Below are 19,912 nucleotides of genomic sequence, written 5' to 3' on the forward strand. Positions count from 1 at the left end.
AAATTACCTAAGCAGAACCTGTCTGACAACATGAAGTAGGTTAATAGGTTTATAAAGTAATTAATCAATTTAGCTACAAACAGGATAATAAGCAAACAACATAATATCCAACATAATAGTTGGCTAACACATTTGTTAGCTAAAACGTTATATAGCCAAGAAGTTATTAGCTGCTAGGCTAGTTTTTAGCCAGTGTTGCCCAATATTTTGTTCAGGAAGGGCAAAATTGTTAAGTTAAAAAAAAAAACTTGAGGGGAACAGATAATGTTTTTTTTTTCCTGCTTAAAACTGAAAATCCAACATTCTAGAAATGGGATCAGTAAATTGTAAGCCTGGAAAATAAAAAGGGTTTTGCATTTTTGAGTCAATAAGAAAAAGACATCCATCCATCTATCCATCCATTTTCTTCACACCCTTGTCCCTCAGTGGGGTCGGGAGGGTTGCTGGTGCCTCTCCAGCTGACGTTCCAGGCGAGAGGCGGGGTCACCCTGGACAGGTCGCCAGTCTGTCGCAGGGCAACACAGAGACACACAGGACACACAACCATGCACACACACACACTCACATAGGGGCAATTTGGAGAGGCCAGTTAATCTGACAGTCATGTTTTTGGACTGTGGGAGGAAACCGGAGTACCCGGAGAAAACCCACCATGCACAGGGAGAACATGCAAACGCCATGCAGAAAGACCGGGCCAGGAATCGAACCCAGAACCTTCTTGATGCAAGGCAACAGCTCTACCAACTGCACCACTGTGCAGCCCCTATGCAAAAGACACATAATGCTAATTCTGTAGTCAATCCATTTTCTTTTTCTTGGTCTGCTAAAACAAAACAAAAACGTTTATTCTAAGGAACAAGATGAGGATTTGAGTCAATTCATCTTTTAAAAACATCTCTGCATTTAGTTGAGTTTAATTAATAAGGAAGTGTATAAAAGGTCTGGATGTTAATAGCAGTTGCTGAATGCTTGTGGTCCTGTGTACTTTTACAACTGTTTTATATTGAACAGACACATTTAGAACCATCTATAAACTTAACAAGATGCGTTTTACAACTGCAAAGTTAATAAATTCGACTATTTAATCAAAAGCAGCTACGTTGAATAACTTTTGTTTGCGTCTGGGATTCTGTGGCTGTATCTTAAATTGGAATAAATCTTTAACTGCTGTTACATTTTATTATCGACAGGAATAAAATTCACATTAATTTAGAGTTTAAATTGGCCAGATATAAAGACAAGAAGGTGCAGAGAAGAAAGTTAGGAGGTCAGTGGTCATAAATTGTGTTGAACTGAAAGACATTAAAACCTAGAAAGAGGCTTTTATTTTGCTGAAGGGTTGGCTTCTTTTAGCTCCATCTGTTGTCTGAACCGAACAAAAGAAATAGTGAGTATTTACAAAGCTTTATAAATGCAGAAAGCGCTCCAACACAGAACAAATCTATGGAGTACAGCACTCATTTCTCTCTCTCTCTCTCACACACACGCTTACAATCAGATGAGCACAGAGTTGATGTTCAGGGCCAAACAACACAGCTTGAGTTTAAAGAGCCTCTCTGATCTGACATTTGTTTTTCTGTCTGTCAGAGAGCGAGAGAGAGAGAAAGAGAGAGAGAGTGGCAGGAAGAGAAATCGATCACAGGAGAAACAGGTAGGGGAGGGGCAAAGAAATGAGGCGGAGGACTAAACTTAGAACAAGAAGGTTAAAAACGACAGAGGAGTTGGAAAAAATGAAAGTGAAAGAGGAAGAGGAGGGAAGAGCGACGCAGATGCGTAGTGGTCTGGTATACAACCAAAAGAGTTCACTCAGCAACAAATCCAGGGTTTTAACTAGAGCTGCAACTTTTTACTGATTCATTATTCCATCAATTATTCTAATGATTAACCGGATAAAAATTCTGGATATTTTTCATTTAACCACTTAAGCCTTTTAATACAATATTAGAAATACATTAAACGGTGCAAAAAAATAAACAATAGATCCATTTTTTACATTTTTTAAATAATCATTTTATCTCCTAAAATGAAAAAAACTGCATTCCTTTCGTGAATTTGAACCGGATGAAGCTAAAACCACAACTTAAGGAGTTTATTGTTTTTCTTTTGTGTCTAAAATGTAAAGTGTATTTTTTGTATAGTTTTGTCTTAATTTCTGCTCTAATCATGATTTTCTTTCACCAAATTACATTTTTGAGTGGAGTTAACAATTAGTCGATTGCTAAATTAGTTGACAATTATTTAAATAATTGATTCATCACAATAAATCGTTTCTGAACTAATTAAAACATGAACAATGTGGTTTTTAATGGGTTTAAAAGGATTAAAGTGTAAAAAAAACACAAAACACAGAAACGTCTGCTAAAAACGCATTAAAAACGTTCTATAAAATATATAAATATTATATTAACAGTGTTGTTGTTTTCTTAAATAGTCTATTTCAACATTTCATGATATTGAAATCGATTTTAAACAAGGAATAGATATTAATCTCATATGTGTTACATTGTTTTAACATACATTTAAGAAAATAAATCATTCAGAGCCGTTATTGTACTGAAAATTTGTTTTTGCTGCTTTTTGAAAAAGCCTTCATGAGATAAAACAACATTTGAAGTCTTTTTATTTTCAGTTCTTCCTCTATTGTCTTTGTATTGATCCATGTGTTTGAAATAAATGCGAAGAAGGTGAAGAAGAGCACACATGTGAGACAGGAGGAGAGGTGAAGCAGGGCACAGAAAGAAAAGGAGAGGAGGAAAGCATTCCTCTGGAGCACCTCCACTCTGGGGAAGCCTCCAGAAATAACTGAACTAGAAGACACCCCCACCTCCCAGTAAACACCGCCTGCATCCACCAGTACAGACTGGGCCCAGAGCTCGCCGTCAGAACACCTCAGCCGCAGCTGATCGCGCACACATATGCAGAACATGAACAACGAGGGCAGCGAGGGTTGGAGGGGAACATAATTGCTTTCTCTTGTAGCGCAGGCTCAGGAGTGCTTTTTGACTGAAGACACCAATTTCACGCTAAGGCATTATTTAGCTTGATACAAACTTGATTAGGCTTTAAGGGCGGTGAGACAGAGAGAGAGAAAGGGACCGTCGGAGAGGAAAAAAGGGAAATAAACAGCTTTGTGTCGCTGGCGGACAGATTAACTCGCTCGTCATGCTCCTTCTGGGAGAAACGAGGAAAATATACACACAGCACAGCGAGTGTGCGCTCGGAGCGCGCCTCGTTGTTTGCTTTCTTATTCTCCACCAGTCTTATAATCAAATATGCTGCCATACTTTCTATTTTTAAATCGTTTTTTTTAAAGAAACACTCAAACTGTTTCAGCTTGTTTGTGAGCTTCCTCTTAGGAAAACAATATCTTATCAATATTCTGTCATAAAATGCAGATGAACCTTGAAATCCTTCAGTGGAGACTGGTTGTTGCTCAGTCACAGATAATGAAGGAGAAAGAGACTAAAAGCCTTTTCACACTGCTTATAATTTTTTAATCCTTCCCTGCAGGCATTGGAGCACGAGCACCAACCAAGTTTAGTTAATCTCGCTTGTTCTCCATGCTGATGTCTACAATTAAAGAACAGAGAGATTATGCATGTATTTAGCAGGAGCTGTGCCTCCATTAGAAGTAAAGTTTGGCAATTTGTCATTTCAAAAATAAATTTGCTTAATGGAAACGAGTCAATTTTGAAATATTCTTGTTTTCATTAGAAGTTTTGCCACTAGGATGAGGTGGTTTATCAAAATTCATTTGTTTCGCAAAACTACGATGGAAACATTTCCACACGTCACATGATCAACAACCGGATGTTACTACTGGTGGAAAAGACGAAGAAGTCGACAGGAAGTGGTAGGAGGACGACAGCGTAGCGTGATTTTTACTGACTTATGTCGTGAACAAACTTATTCACGTGTGATTTCTTGTTAAATGTAGAAACTGCAATTGTGAAATTGTGCTTCTTTTTTTTTTTTACTTTAGCAGAACATGGACAATTTTTTGCACACTTTTGTAATGGAAACAGCTGCTGTTATCCTCCAAACATCATGTCTCAAATAATCAAAATACATGGAGGGGATACAGCAAATAACAAATGTGTTTTATGATGAGCAGAAACCAAAAAGTCAGTTTTCAAATCATGGTTTCATTCATTAAAGGTAAAAACCCAATTCGACCTGATCATGTGTGAAACAGTAATTTATCTTCAACATAATAACTGGTTGAACCACAGTAGAGCCAACAGCTGCCATCAAACAATAAAACAAGTATGCTTCACACTTCTTGCATCAGCTAGCTGTGCTACAATGCTGAAGCTATGTTCAAAATAAACAGGAATTACATTACTTTGTAGCAGCGAAACAACTTTTACCATAACTTTTGAGAAGAAACACATTCTTTTCTTTAGTTTTTTAAAGTTTAGCTGGGTTGTTTCTGAGTTTCCACCGGGGTACAAAATCCTCTTTTCACCCCATTTTCCACTCTGATGCCTTCGAGTTCAGCAGACAGAACAAGTTTGGTTTAGAACCTGCTTAATGTCCAGATACATTAAAACCCCACCACTCAGTCTGTTGTTCTTCTCTGCACTCTCCTCTTTTCATTTTGTCTCAGATGGTGTGAACTTTTCATGAGAGCAGAGAACACACTCCCTCCGCTGACATAAACCAAGTCTAGGTTTTCTGAAGATAACAATTCATCTTCCAACCGGAGCAAATCTTCACTGTAGGTCTGCAGCAACGATGATTTTTATTTGAACCCAGATGTTGGATGTTTCTTAACTTCTAAATCCAACATGGCTGCTGTATTTATAAAAGGCAGCTCCAGTTACAGACTTATTGTTCTTTACTTCTGTGGATAAAACTGTAAGTTTCGAAGGCTAATTTATTTTTAGTGCTAGAAAGAAGAAAAGCCAATTGTTAATGGTTAACCTGGAAATCCTGAGACGATGTTATCCTGAAAACCTGAAAACTTTTAGTGACGTCAGTCCCAGATGTGAGTTGTGAGTATTTTCAACATTTTTACCCATGAACTACAGCAAATTTAACTGTTTTCCAAGTGAAACAAAGGCTATGTTTACACAGTGGGCAAATGTAAGCTGTATGCGACAATTTCAATATTTTCACCCAAGAAATTCAATTTGTGCCACTTCCATATGCGATACTAAATATATATCCAGCAGTTTTCAAAACGTCTGCGATCAGAACAATCATGTCGTGTTTTGTCCAACTGCTGGTTTATTGTACAATAATGTAAAAGATATGCATCTGAATTCTAAACCCGAAGAAGCCAAACGCGATAAATTTGGACCGAGAAAACGGCTGAAGCAGCAGATTCTTAGCTAAAGGCCCTGAACAGATTCTCTGTGTTAGTAATTTCTCCCAAACCTGTGATGAATCTCATCCGAGTCGAGTTTGGTTCATGCTTCAGTAAGATAATCGTCTCTTTTTCCTCTTAATCTTCCCACTGTTTTCTTCAGTGATGCTAATCATTTGTCAGCATAAACAATCAAAACCTGATGCTCAATCATTCAAAATCAAACTGTCTCAACTCAAACTCAAAAGGTCATTTGACGTCTTCGCATTTCTTCATGCAGATTTAAGCTCATTTATTAATAAGCTGTTGGTTGCTGTAGCTCAGGCTGGTAACAAAACTTTCCATAAATTAAAAAAAGGCAAACGATGACCCACATTTTTACAGAATTTCTACCTCTAATTTATTTCCCAAAGCAAACTGCTCTGGTTTTATCATCAACTCCTAATCAAATCAGAAATTATCTTCTGTAAATTCATTCGGTTTTAATATGCATGTTAAAAAATTACTTTAAAAACAAGTTAGGAAAAATATCTTTAACAGTTTTTCCAACAAATACAAATTCAGCAGTAAATGAGTAACTTTCCAAAAAGGTTTGCATCAGGAGCAACTAAGTTACTTTAATGTGAAGATGTAATTAAGCATCTATTTCTAACTAATCCAGATTTTGTTTTTCAGTATTCTTCCACAATTTTGTTCATGTCTCCTTATGTCTAGAAACTGTTTAAGTAGTTAAAAGGTTAAATTGGATGCATGAAGAACAAGAGACTCCGTAAGAACGTGAAGGAACTCTCAATATGTTCCTTAGATTTTCATGCATGAGCCAATGTTTCTACATTTCTTTCAGACTGAAGCGAAGGAGGAATTTAGAAAATAGAAAACTTAATTTACAGACACACGTCAGGTCTTATTTTTCACCGAAACAGTTTCTGCAACATCTTTTTCAGCCAGGAGCCTCTCTGCCTCTCGCTGTTTTACTCTTTCTTTTCTCCTGCTGCAGCTCGCTCTATTGTAGGCCTCCCAGCTGGACGCCGTTGCCTTTTGACTGGGAGGTGAATGGAAAGGAGTTAGAAAAACCAACTGAAGACTCCAGCGCTGAAAGGAAACATCGGTGGGTCTATAGCGGGGCGCGCTCTACAAAGAGCTGGGAGAGCGCTCGATAAAAAGCAGGAACACAACAGAAGCAGCTTGTTCTGCAGAAGACTCCCCGCTCCGAGGACAATGAACATTAGTCTGGGTCCCAGCCCGGGTTCTGGGCGTTTTGGGGGGCTGTGTGGATGCTTCAAAATGTATATGTATGAACTAATGCTGAAGTGGCAAAACTGGAAACAAAAATGTAAGATGCTGGAATCTCTTTGAGTTGTGAGCTTAAAAGCTGGTGGCAAATGTTAAAGTCATCTCAGCCTGAACTGTCCCAGAGTTTTGACATTCAGTCGTTACTCTGGCTGTAGATGATTACAGGTTTAGGCTAGGAACTATTTATTTGTAGTAATTTCTTGACTAAACCAGCATTTTTTCTTACTAACATTGCAAGAAACTTGAGGTGCTTTCCTCGTATTTCTCGTCTTTGGTAAAAAATCTTAGCGCTTGCAGGATTTCTCTTTTGTCTTTGATAAAAGACCACAAGTCATTTCTCCTGCTAGAGTGAGACTCATGCATTTGTTTTGGTTGTATTTACCCAGAATGCCCTGTGTTGAAGTCCACTTCCTGCTTTTGGAGTGGTCTCTCCATTCCCATTCACATATGCATTCAAACCACCCCAGAGTTCACTTCAACCGAACTGAGACAAAGGTTTGTAGCCAGACCAGAGTTCAATGCATTTGTCCGGATCAGAGTTTTATGTATTCACATTTCCCCAAACAAACCCGATTAGATTAAAGTGGACTAAACATGGCCGGTGTGAATGCACCCGAAGAAACACAAATTCCCTTTTCCCAAAAGTCCTCCTTTCATCAACATCAGTGTGTGGCGCAGAGAGAGGAAGGGGAGTGCAGTAAATTCATTATGCATCAGCCAGGTGTGCAAAGGGGAACAGCTAATTGCCCCTTCACTAATGTTTAATGTACAGAATATGTTGAGGTGGGAGAGAAGAGGAAGACTTCAAGAATTAAGAAGTGTTAGAAAAATGGTGCAAATCTGTCCAAAATCCCAAAAATTCAAAGACAGCTGCAGATATTTACAAAATCGCCGCTCTAAACGTGAAGAATTTACATCTTGGAGGCTAAAATAAAATAAAAAATTGCCTTTATGCGCCACACTAACATCTTACTCACTCAAAGACACCGTTTCTGTTGGTTTCAGCGTGTGTTTGTTTCCGGGGCGTTGGGGACAGGGATGGTGTTCAGGTTCAGTGAGTTTGCAGCTGATAGACAGGACTAGCTAAGCTGCTACCGCGGCATTGGCCTGGTCTGCTGGTCACACGCAGCCGCCCAACCGCACCAGGTCAGCGGCTGATAAGGAGACGCACTGGCATGATGCACACCTCACCGAGGAGCAAACCAGATCAAGCTGCTACGACCTTTTCTCATCCAATATTTCAAACATCTGGCTTGCGTCACACCTTGAATCTAATTATTTTGGTAGAAATATGAAACAACTTCATAATTTATTTGAAAATTGTCATCTACAGCAACCAGGAGCAATCATCACCAAAGTCTGACAGCTGCAGACATTAGAGGTCTGCACTAGCGTCAGCTTGAAACTGATGCTAACATTTCCAGTTGTGCACACAGAGAAAAGTCAGATTCCCTCTGGAGAAACTTTTATCATCAGATGAAAATATGTTAGAAGGATTCTCTGTAAGTCGTTTAAATGTAAAAACACCTAAACAACTGTTGAGCACGGTGGAGGCAGCATCATGCTGTGGAGTAGAGGTAAATGGCACTGAGTTAATGGGAATAATGAAGGAGCAGAACTAACTGGAAATGACAGACAGATGATTTTAACCTGAACAGTTTGGTTTTTTAACATGACGATGGTCTAAAGCACGTTTCAGAACGGCTAAAACAGGCTAGCATTAAGCTCCCAGAATGGCCTAACTAAAACCCTAACAGGGCTGTATTACAAATGTCCCAGTCACATAGTGACATTTTACAGCACTATCAAGTACCTTCAGTTGTAAAAAAAAAAAAAAAAAAAAAGAAAATGCTGTACACATAAAATATGCCACAAATTGGGCCTCTGTCTCTTTAAAAACTCCTGCTCTTTCTGAAGCTCCGCCTCCAGGAAGTCATCACAACATGGCTCCTCTATTAACCCTTTAACGACATTTTAACCAGCGTTTCACTGAGATGTGGCTCCCATAATGAGCTCAGCAGGTGTTTGCTAATTGCTGCTGGCTAGTCTGAAGGAGCCGATTGATAAAAGCCATGGAGAATGGCTGCTCTGTGAGGCGGGAGCTTAGGAACTGCAGCTCTGAGGAGGAGCTGTGTCCCTGAGGGCGGAGCTTGGTCCACCCAGGCGTTTGCTCAAGTTGCCATGGAGATTAAATGATTTCTCAAACATACAAGAGAGAATCAAAGCAACACTCCTGGTTTGTTTTAGATAAAGGATCATTAAATCATGAGGTAAAGCCCAAAAAAGTACATTTTACATAATACCTCATGTCCTCAGTCATGCTTTAAACGAACTGCACCAATTCTGCAAAGAACAGTAATCAGATACCCAGAAAAGTTTGTGGTACAGGTACAACTCGCTGGAGGAAATTAAGCTAAGTATTAATGGGATGCATATCAGCCAATATTTCCATCCATCCATCCATTTTCTTTCACCCTTGTCCCTCAGTGGGGTCGGGAGGGTTGCTGGTGCCTATCTCCAGCTAATGTTCCGGGCGAGAGGCGGGATCACCCTGGACAGGTCGCCAGTCTGTCGCAGGGCAACACAGAGACACACAGGACACACAACCATGCACACACACACTCACACCTAGGGGCAATTTGGAGAGGCCAATTAACCTGACAGTCATGTTTTTGGACTGTGGGAGGAAACCGGAGTACCCGGAGAAAACCCACGCATGCACAGGGAGAACATGCAAACTCCATGCAGAAAGACCGGGGCCGGGAATCGAACCCAGAACCTTCATGCTGCAAGGCAACAGCTCTACCAACTGCGCCACTGTGCAGCCAGCCAACATTTCTACCCTGAAAAAGAACAATTAAAATCAAACATAATGAATAATTTCTGCCTGGAAGCGAAATCTGATATCTGTTTAAATCTCACTAGTCTTTGCTTTAAAAGGGATTATTATAAAGATGTTGTTTAGACTAGTTTCTACTCCTGATTAATACCCGAAATCCTTTCTGGATCAGCTAAAATAAATTTAAGAGTGACTACTTTCAATATTCACACATTCACTTTGTTTTCTTCCCAGAGTGAAAGCAGGCCTAATCTACTTAGGTATGTGTTACTCTCTAAGCTTTCCATTGTGGAGTAATTTGGTTCTAATTGAGCGCAGATCCACATGAGTCCATTACATTCAATTCATGGTGCCGCTGGGCTCCACCAATCACCAATTACATTAGCTTGTTTTGTCCCGTTTATCAAAGAAAAATAGCAAAAACTCAAATCCACCCCCTGCTGAGGAGTCAATGGAATTTCTAACAAAGCTTTCAGAGAGCCATTTAATGGTTCAGCAAGCCTTAATGCAAAGCAACGACAGGCTTTTTATACAGGAGCGACACGTGCAGCCGCCGCAAACCCGCTCTAAAGCAGCGCTAACGCTAAACGGGATGTTTTAAAAAAAAGGACGCACAAGGCAAAACGCAGCCCTTGCAGTGCTGTTAAAACTAAGATGTACCTGCGAAACACTGCAGCCTTCATGTAATCAAAACCACATGTTGGAGGTTAGAGTTTTATAAGAGCGGGTCGCCTGTGAAAGAGTCCGCGCTCTGCCAAAGGGTGACATTAAAGACCCGCTGATGGCAAAGCCAGATGGAGGGAGGAAGACAGACAGACAGCAGATCTGTGCTGAACACGCCATCTTTGTGTGACATAATCCTCAGCCTTTACAGTAAAACACAAGAACCGTGAAACGTCTTTCCAAATTAAACCGACTCTCAGTGCTGGTTGTTAAAATGCTATTTCTGAACTGGCTTCCAACTGAATGTCATTTCCAAATAATTTAATTTCGACATCACGTGTTGGTGCTAACTGACAACAACACCAGGAAAAGAATAATTACCATCTCAGGATGGGTTTATGCAGTAGAGCATAAGGTCTTCCACTTTTTTCTGGAAACTCTGGCTGCTTTTCCACTTGTTTCAGTCCATTATCCAAGTCATTAAATCTGACCTACAAGTCACTCAAGACTCAACCGAAACGGAGGGGCTGTAGGGCTGGGGGGCTAACGTTTTTACATTTTTTAAAAGTTTTAAGTGTTTTATGTGTGGGAGACAGAGATGACAATTTCCCTGAGGGTTGATGGAGTTTCCTTTCTTTCCATTCATCCGTCATTGAAAAACAATCCTAAACTAAAAGATGCACAAACACAAAAACAAGAAAGTAAGAAAAGGAGAAACTTTAAACTGTTGGACAGACAGAAAATAGGATTTTAACACCAGCAAAGACGAGTTGGCTGAAAACTGGATATATAGTAGATGGTCAACCAAATTTTTACTTGATAAATTAACAACCATTAATTTCAGTTGAGTCAAAGTTGAGCTTAACATTCCACGTCTTGATTTAGTGTCAACCTTAACTTAGCATTGCTTAGCTATATTTAGCTTAGCCAACCTTAACTTAGCATTGCTTAGCTATATTTAGCTTAGCCAACCTTAACTTAGCATTGCTTAGCTATATTTAGCTTAGCCAACCTTAACTTAGCATTCTATTGCTTGGATAATGAACTAATGAATCTCTTAGGCTCTGAGTTAGGTTTTTTCTTTTATTTTGTCCAAATTCCTAAAAGACCAAAAACAAATCCAGGATGGTAAAACAGCACTCTGTATTTTTCTTTAAATAAAGAAACAATAAACTCTGCGATCGCCTCTGACGTAGACAGATTACGTGACTTTTTTCCTAAGAATGTTGTGTAAGTTTCTCGGCTTCCTTAAAGCTCACAGATTCTCTTCATCTTATTCACTTCAGGGCCGATTAAAACAAACTGGCTTTCACATCATCGCTGCAGAGCAGCTGCAGGCTGACCGTTAATGTGAGCTGCATCTGTCAGAGTCTTTAACAGAGAACGTATCTCTGCACGTCGATGGAAAAATGGCCGATCTATTGCTCTGATTGTGAAGAAAGAGCTGGAGAGTGAAAAGTTCAGACTCTGTGGAAACCTGTGATGCATTTGGAAAACAAAAACATGCATGTATGTTCATACTGTAAAGACCTGACCCAAGTTTATTACAGTTACAACTAACAAAATAAAAACTGAAATTGAAAAAACATCGGTATTTAATGACGACTAGAACTGTATTGCGTGTTAAACTAAAACATATTTAAATTATACATATAATATCTTTTGTTGTTGTGTTTATGAACCTATTTATTCATCTTTTTCCCCACACAAGTTGTTTACATAAGTTATCTGCACTCCATACTCCTCTGGATTAGCAAAACGGCGATGATAAAACAGTATCTTCTGTTCAACATCCATTATCTAATCAATACTTTGACCTTTTTGAGTTCTGCGCATAAGGATTAACCAAAATGTAAAAAATTTAAAAACTACTACTGTAACTAAGCTGAAACTGAACAATATTTAACTAATAAAAAGTAGTAAATACACTAAAAGTTAATTAAAACTAACTGAATTAGACAAACAAAAATAATGAAATAAAACCCAAACCCTGACTTGAGCCAGTATTGATCTGTAAATGTTTACATTTAGACTTTTTCTGTCCAAAACTTCACTAATATAATTAATTCTGTTAAAATACAAAGCAAACAAAGTGAAAGAAAGGATCCCGATGACGTAACTGAGAATCTGTGTTTACACGAATCCGTAAAACCCTGATCCTGTTTGCATGTAAGCACGGAGCAGGAAGAGCGGAGAGCAGGAGAAGAAGGAAGGAGGAGACGGAGTGATGTCATTATCCCAGATCCCTCCAGCAGCAAATCCAACTGCCACGGAAATCATTTGGCTCCAAACAAACAGTGCAAAGAACAGCTAAAAAGTGAGCGCCCCGCTCCGGTCTTCCCACTCTCCTCCATCTCCCTGTCACATGCGCTCAGCTCCCGTTTAATGTCCTGCAAATGAAGCGGATTTATTAATGTGTAATTAAGTAATAATCATCACTACATAATGCATGAGAGACTCCAGGGGCTGAGGGCTGAGAGGGAGAGAGAGAGAGAGATAGCAGACGCAGAATGAGATTTCTGCCTTCCTCGCTTCACTAAAGACACACATTAAAAACGGATTAATCCACTGAAATAATATTTAGATAAGAGGGAAGCGGAGCTTGCTTTCATTTCTTCCTCAGGCTCATCCCTGCTTTCTTTTTAACCCAGGAGCTCCATCATCGCACCATTAGTCCATGTTCAATTAACAGACAGCAATTAGTCAGGTCCCGTCCCTGCTAACAGGGTCTAATCGCTGCAGAGGCTCGACCGTTCCACCAAATCCGTCAGACGAACCTGAGGGCCGCTGCTCATCAGGACGATTCCAAACATCTCACCGCATTTCTTCACGCTAAAATTCTGTGAAAAAGTCCAACAGCCATGTGGGAAGAGGATGGACTGATGAAACAAAAAAAGCCCAATACAATACCAGTAAATATGCCTCATTATTTCCATTTCTCTGAGGACCCATTTCCAGCAAGCACATAAACCACATCTATCCTTACTAAACAAGACTCTTTTTTATTATTATTTCATTTACGGTTTCTACAGACTGAGTGAAAGTCCTGACTTTCTGATAACTTGACCAAGGTCTTGTTCTCTCAGGCTTCCAAGGAAAATGTCAGCTGATAAATACAGGAAAGCTTTACCACTCTAACCCTGCTGTGGATTCCTCAGAGCAGCTGCTTATCACTTCATTCAAATAATAATAACGTCCAGAGAAAACCGAACAGAGATATTAAAATATGCATTAAAGTGCTCATGCACATTATTTTTATCTTTTCAAAATGTAAGGAAATTTTCTGTGAAGATGTGTTTTAAAGGAATGTTGCTTTACTAAAATATAACACTTATCAAATAAAACTTTGTCTACATTTTTTTTGCTGACAGGGAAAAGAATGTAAGCAATAAGTTGCAGAAAAGAGCAAAGACGCGTGAAACTGAGAAACAAAAATAATGTAACTTCATAGTTTCAGAGATAAACAGAGTAACGCCTTCAGTTTTGACCAGATCCAACACTTCAACCTCTTCTTTACAGAAAATGAACCAACTGTAGCTTTCTACCTAGATCAGTGTTTTTCAGCCTTTTTTGAGCAAAGGTACATTGTTTTAATTGAATAAATCACGAGGCACTCCACCAACCAAAAATGTAAACAAAGATACTCTGTAGCCGCCTATATTACAAATATAGTCATTCTTATCAAAGTGTCTTGAATAGGAATCAAATAAACACAAACATTTATTTTTATCATATTTTACATTTCTTATTTCAAATTGCACTTAACATGTCCACTTCAAAAATACGCCTGAACAGAGCCACAACGCTGTCGTAATGTAGTAACATTCATGCATCACTAATTCTCTTGTTTTAATGTGAAATGCTCTGCACCTACCGCCATCTAGTGGTAATAAAATTACACGATTACGCCGCTAGTCACTACTACAGCAAAGACACTCAAAGATGGCATTGTTTGCAGATAATTAATTCGTTTTCAAAAAATCTTTTAAGACCAATTACCGTATTTTCCGGACTATGAGCTCACCACACTATAAACCGCACCTTCAAATTTTTTTGAAGAGTAGCAGCTTATATAGTCCGGAAAATACGGTAGGTGAAATAGGATCATTTCCATGGCACACCTGACGATCACTCACGGTACACTAGTGTGCCGCGGCACAGTGGATGAAAAACACTGACCTAGAAATACAGATAAGATACAAATCATAATGTAACATGGTGATCAAAGAGTGAGGAACTAATTTGTCTTAAGGTCCTGATGGAAAAGAATACAGTATTCCAAAGTTCAGCCTGCACAACGTTAAATCACAATAATCAGGGCAATATCTACATTTACAATCCTAAAGGTTCACTTTGATACAAAATGAATCAGATTATTAACATCTGCATGACCGTATTATATTAGACGAGTTGCATGGACCTTTACTGTCCTTCGTTGCACCAAACAGCCTTTTCAGGATCCAACACCAGTTTGTCATCAGATCAAAATGTTCAAGGTTCCTTGATGAGGTGGTCGGTTTAAGATTATCTTCATTTATTCTTCAAACTTTAACCCATATTTTATTTAGTTTATTTTAATCCTGATTAAAATAAACAAATTGGGTCACAGTGCATACTGCTGGTTGATGCATTTTACGACTCAAAATGGAGGAAGTTACAAGATTTTATGCATTTAATGAGCAGAGAAGAAAGCTCACTTTTTAAAAAAATTTATTGATATATTTCAAGTTTTGTAATATATTGACTAAAAGACATTGATTAGGATTAGAAATGCGCTGATCAGCCTTTTTTTTTGGCCAATAACGAGCTCCGATTTGAGCCCCGATCAGCCGATCCTGATTTTGACCAATTACGATACAATCTGAAATAACGAGCTTCAAGTTTATGACAGAGGTGTTCGTTTGTAATTAAAGAATAAAGATTTTTCAATAACTTTTATGAATCAAAACATGTTGCAAACACTTTGAAGATTTTTTTATCAAACTCTGAAGTGCAACAAAGTACCTGCTGTCAGCTGACAATCAGAAACAGAGCTGCGTTTAATGAATAGGGGGGAAATAAAGGTTTTAGTATTTAATCTAACAATGAAGAGAAGAATTGGTCGATTCCAGTCTCTGAGAATTTACTTTTATATTTCATGTCAAAATGAAAAAAGGGAAAGAGTGACAAGTGTAAAGTTCAACAATTATAAACGTTTGTATTATCACGCTGCTGTTGATTCATTACTTGCAAGATATTTATATCGTAAAATGTTGCATTTAATGCACAAACATCCCAAGACAAGTTATATTATTTGATATAATATAGAGAAGCACTTTGCAAAGAGGAGTTGGGATGAATCTCATTAAAGCCTATGCAGACAGCTTTTCTTTGCAGCTTTAATGACGGATGACAGAAACCTGACAATATTTCTGCTATCCAACCTCAGACTGCTGAGTGAACGATCCGTTTCTGATCGGGTCGCTGTGATCCGGTCCGGACCTGCAGCAGCAGAGACGGCCGAGTTGGGATTCTGCTGCTGATGCTAAGCCGGTCAGAGTCAGGTGAGCAGGTGAAAGACAGAAGAACATGAAAACACAGATAATCCCTCGGTGATGCCCACCTCACCTGCTGCACCCCTCCTACCTTTTACCCCTCACCCCCTCCCTGCTTTCCTCCTCCATCTCTCTCCCCCTCACCCCCAACGCCCCAACGCCAGGTCGTGCCAAGCTGTCAGAGGGGCAAGGTGCGGACGGGAGATAGCAAACACACACAGGAGTACACATAACACATGGTGCTTAAAGGCAAGACAACAAGGGCTGTATTTGCAGAAAACACACAGATAGAGAGAGAAACAAACATAGAGAGAGGGAGAGAGAGAGGGAGAGAGAGAGAGTGTGTGTGTGGTGGTCGTCTGCATCGGCTTTGCCTCGCTTCGCTCCGCTCGGCTGCTTCACTGAAGCTAAGCTCCGGTTATCCAGGCTGCTGAGACCTGCCGGCCTCAACGACGAGATCCCACTTCCAAAAACATGAGTGCAAACAACACACACACACGCACACGCACACGCACACACACACACACACACACACACACAGATCCACTATTTCGGATGGGACGCAACAACCATCTTCATCCCATCTCTCACATTCTGATCAGAGAAAAACAGGATTGTAGATTCTCATGTTCTCCAGATCTAAACGTGACATTATTTATTGTAATTTTGAGTAATTCTGTTATTTTACAGTAATGATTTTTGTTTAATCTTTATTGGAGACTCTTCAGCCCAGCTGTACATAAAGTTTCAATAAATCCACCCTGATTTCCTTACTTTTGAGAGATCTGTGATCGGCTGATACATTTGAAGCCGATCTTATCCACCTCACCAAAGAGGCATTTGACTGACTGACCTGCACCAGGTCACGTCTGCATGTTTGCAGTTAACATTAACCACCCCTTTGCCCACTCGACAGCGCTCTTTCTCTATTTAGCGACATTTCAGACCAAAACAAATAAATATCTGCATCGACCAAAATCGGAATCAGCAAGTCAGGCTTTTTAAAAAGTGCAATCAGTGCACACATAGTTAAAATACAGAAGCACCAGCTGCGTTTCCACTACAAAATGAGCTGATATTCTGCTAATGCAGAAAACACAATTTTGTAATTGTGTTGTTTCCATTAACTAAGAAATGCAATTAAAATCACACGTGAATAAGTTTGTTCATGCGATAAGTCATTAAAAAACGTGACACGCCATCATCCTCCCACCACTTCCTGTCGTCTTCTTTGCCATTTTCGTCACTATTAGCATCCCTTTGATTTTGTGACTCATGTGATGCAAAAAAATAGGTGTTTCCATTGCAGCTTTGCCAAATAAACTAATTTTGATACATCAGTACAAAAGCTTTTTATCAAAAAACTTGAGTTTTTTTTTAACTTAAGCAAATTTATTTTTGTAATTCCAGTTTGTGCAACTATGTAGTGATGGAGACGCAGCTACTGTTGAAGGACGTGGACGATGTGATACATTTCTAAACCAGAAACAGATCCATGCTGCAGGAATCAACTCAAAATGAACCAGAGTTTGCCCAGGATTCCTGAGGCGGCTGTGGAAAGCGAGAGCTGTCACTGCCGATCACATCTTCCTCCCTACGACAGCTAAAAAGCAACAGTTTTAAACCGTTTTCCTGCACACGCAACCCGCAGTAGAAAGACATAAAAACCACAAACCCATCCCCGAGGGAGCGCATTAACACGTTCTGTCAGAGATTCCTGCACAGCACATGCAGCCTCCCCTCTAAAGTGGACTGAATGAAAGGCATCCCGCCTGAAAGCAAAAGCTAAAAACCTCCAAACATCCCCCAAAAATATCCAACAATCCTGATTTATAATTAATACCAGGAAGGCTTCACGGACACAGGAGGAAAAAAGCAAAGGAAAAGCGTGGATGGCTTTAGGAAATAGAGGAAAAGGGGGGAGGAGGGGCTGGTGACCACATGGTCGGACAGTCCCGCTGCCCATCTGGGTCCCATAAAGGAAACGGGGAGGCCAAGGACACCACATGCCCCCCCTCCACCCCGCCCCTGCGTGATGCCCACTCAGCCATGCACTGCAATGAACGCCACTTAATGACGATGGCGGAAAAACTCACGCCTCGTTTAGCAGCAAATAAAACTTATTTTTCAAACAGAAACAATCAATTTTATGGATGTTTAGATAATAAATATGCGGGGAAATAACCGTTATTAGACTTAAATAATACGGAAACCTTCAAACCGCTACAATTATGCGGTTTTCCACATTCTAATAGCCTCTTTAGTACATTTTTAAGAGTAAATTAAAAATAGGGATTTCTCCACTAATTGGAGATAATTCAGTGAACCACAACAAGTTGGTGTAAAAATAATAAAACAGCCCACGCTGTCAGAACAATGATCCACCCGTGTCAGCTAATTAAAAAACAGTTTCCACTCAGTCAGGTATACGCGGACAGGACTTGCTTGTTTTTTTATTTTCCACAGTCTGACTCAGTAAACTTCAGGCTTTAAGCCAAGCAGCTGTAGAGCTTCACACAGCCTGCTTACAACCCTTTGGGGGAAAATCAACTTAAATTAAATTAAGAGTCAACGCTGCAGCGGCACAAACTCCGGTTCCGCTCCCAAACCAGCACTTTTCTTACCTTTAACAGAGCGCGGCTTGGCCTGTTTCCGTCTGGACATCTCCGCTTTGCGCTCTGAAACCTGGATTTTCTCTAACTGCTCTCGTTCCGCTCCTGGTTTCAGCTTCCCATGCAGGCGGCGGAGCAGCCGGGCTGTCCTTTCCTCTTCCTCCCTCTTCTTCTTCTCCTCCTTCTTCTTCTTCTTCTTCTTCTTCACCTCCACCACCTCTTCGCTGCTTCTTCGCCTGTTGCAATGCGGCAGCTTCGGTCACTGCCGTCAGTCCGGCCACAACGCACCGGGAACGGGAGACAGTCAGCTGCCGCTGCTGCTGCGTTTTGTGGGAGAAGCGGACACAACTTCCTCGCTCGCCGCGACTCCGACAACCTTGATTTTGTTTCTTCTCTTCTCTCTGCCGCGCCGCCGCCGCCGCACGCGTTCCGCTTTCTCCGACCTCTTCCAGCGCTCGCGGACGGACCTGTGCGCGAGCTGCCACCCACGCGCGCGTCCCCCCCCCCTAAAAAAAAAGAAAAAAAAAAAAAAAAACACCAACCAACACCTGGACAGGACCTCCACGCGCTGAGATAGAGAGAAGTGACAGCCAGCACCTCGTACGGATTGTTGTTTTTGTTTTTTCGGGTATTTTTTTTTTTTTCAAATATTTTCTATCGATTGAAGCGCGCCTTCTTCCTCCTCTCCTCTTCCTCTCAGCTTCTTTAGTTTAGTGTCACTGTTTCAGGCTGTTCTGGTTCTCTTGCCCCCACCCCTCCAGGAGCCGAACCGGGCAGAACCGTCCGTTATTTCTACTCTAGGTGTTGTGGATCTGGTGGCATGGACAGTGCGCTCCTTCCCCCCTGCCTCTCCACCCCGAGGGGAAAGCTGCTTTTACAAGCCGTTCTGTTTGTTAATATTTCCTAATAAACGGCAGGCTGATGTTTGGAGCGGTCTAACCCTGCGCTAGCCTCTGTCTCCCTGCTTTTTCTTTGTCCTGACTCTGGCTACCAGCCTCCCTCCTCCTCCTCTGCCTGCCTCTGCTGGCGGGGCTGCGGCGCAGACACACATAATAAAGCCAAGGCAGGCAGTGCTTGGCTGGAAATGTAGCCGCGTCCCAGCAGGGGGATGTGAGAGAAGGGTCCCGGCGGGGGAGCGCTCTGATCCCGCAGGGAGCAGCTCGGCACAGCCCGGGTTGGCTGAGGCAGAGAGGCAGGAGAGAGAGAGAGGGAGAGAGCGAGAGAGGCAAGATGGGCAGAGGGAGGGAGAGAGGGGAGGCAGGGGAGGAGAGTTATGCAACAGCGGCGAGCTGTGGCCAAATGGCGCAACTGCAACCTGGAATTGGACTCAGAGCAGATGTGTCAAACTCATTTTTATTTTTGGCCAGAGTTGGGTCGTAACTAGTTAAATTTAATTTGCATAAACTAGAAATTTCTGAGCTCCAGAAGTTGAAAATATGGGAGAAAATGATTGTCAGAAATTTTCTGCAAAAAAAGGGGAAATTTCTGGAGTTAGCAATTCTTGACTTTCTGAGCTTTTAATTTTATCAATATTAAAGCTTCAGACTTTTTTCTTACACAAATTTGACTTTTGAAATTCAGAAATTTCCAGGCTATTTTCAAGCAAATTTCTGCGGTAAAAAAAAAAATTATTCTTGTAAATGTTTGACTTCTGGAGCTG

At 40.6% G+C, this 19,912-nt stretch overlaps 1 protein-coding gene across 6 annotated transcripts in view; it reads right to left on the reverse strand.

The window, feature by feature from the left end:
• znf423 (zinc finger protein 423) overlaps window positions 1-19,469 on the reverse strand; it is a 188,404-nt gene extending 168,935 nt beyond the window's left edge. For 4 of the 6 annotated variants that reach the window (XM_017305362.2, XM_081608334.1, XM_008412530.3 and 1 more), the window contains exon 1: window positions 18,265-19,469. In XM_017305362.2, coding sequence (XP_017160851.2) covers window positions 18,265-18,304 — 40 coding nt within the window. In that variant the 5' untranslated portion in view covers window positions 18,305-19,469. The remainder of the gene's footprint in view (window positions 1-18,264) is intronic. The other 2 variants (XM_008412529.3, XM_008412528.3) reach the window with 1 other exon arrangement.
• Window positions 19,470-19,912: the final 443 nt, after the last annotated feature.

The sequence above is a fragment of the Poecilia reticulata genome, chromosome 6 (assembly GCF_904066995.2).
Source record: "Poecilia reticulata chromosome 6, P_reticulata-male-v2, whole genome shotgun sequence".
Classification (NCBI taxonomy): domain Eukaryota; kingdom Metazoa; phylum Chordata; class Actinopteri; order Cyprinodontiformes; family Poeciliidae; genus Poecilia; species Poecilia reticulata.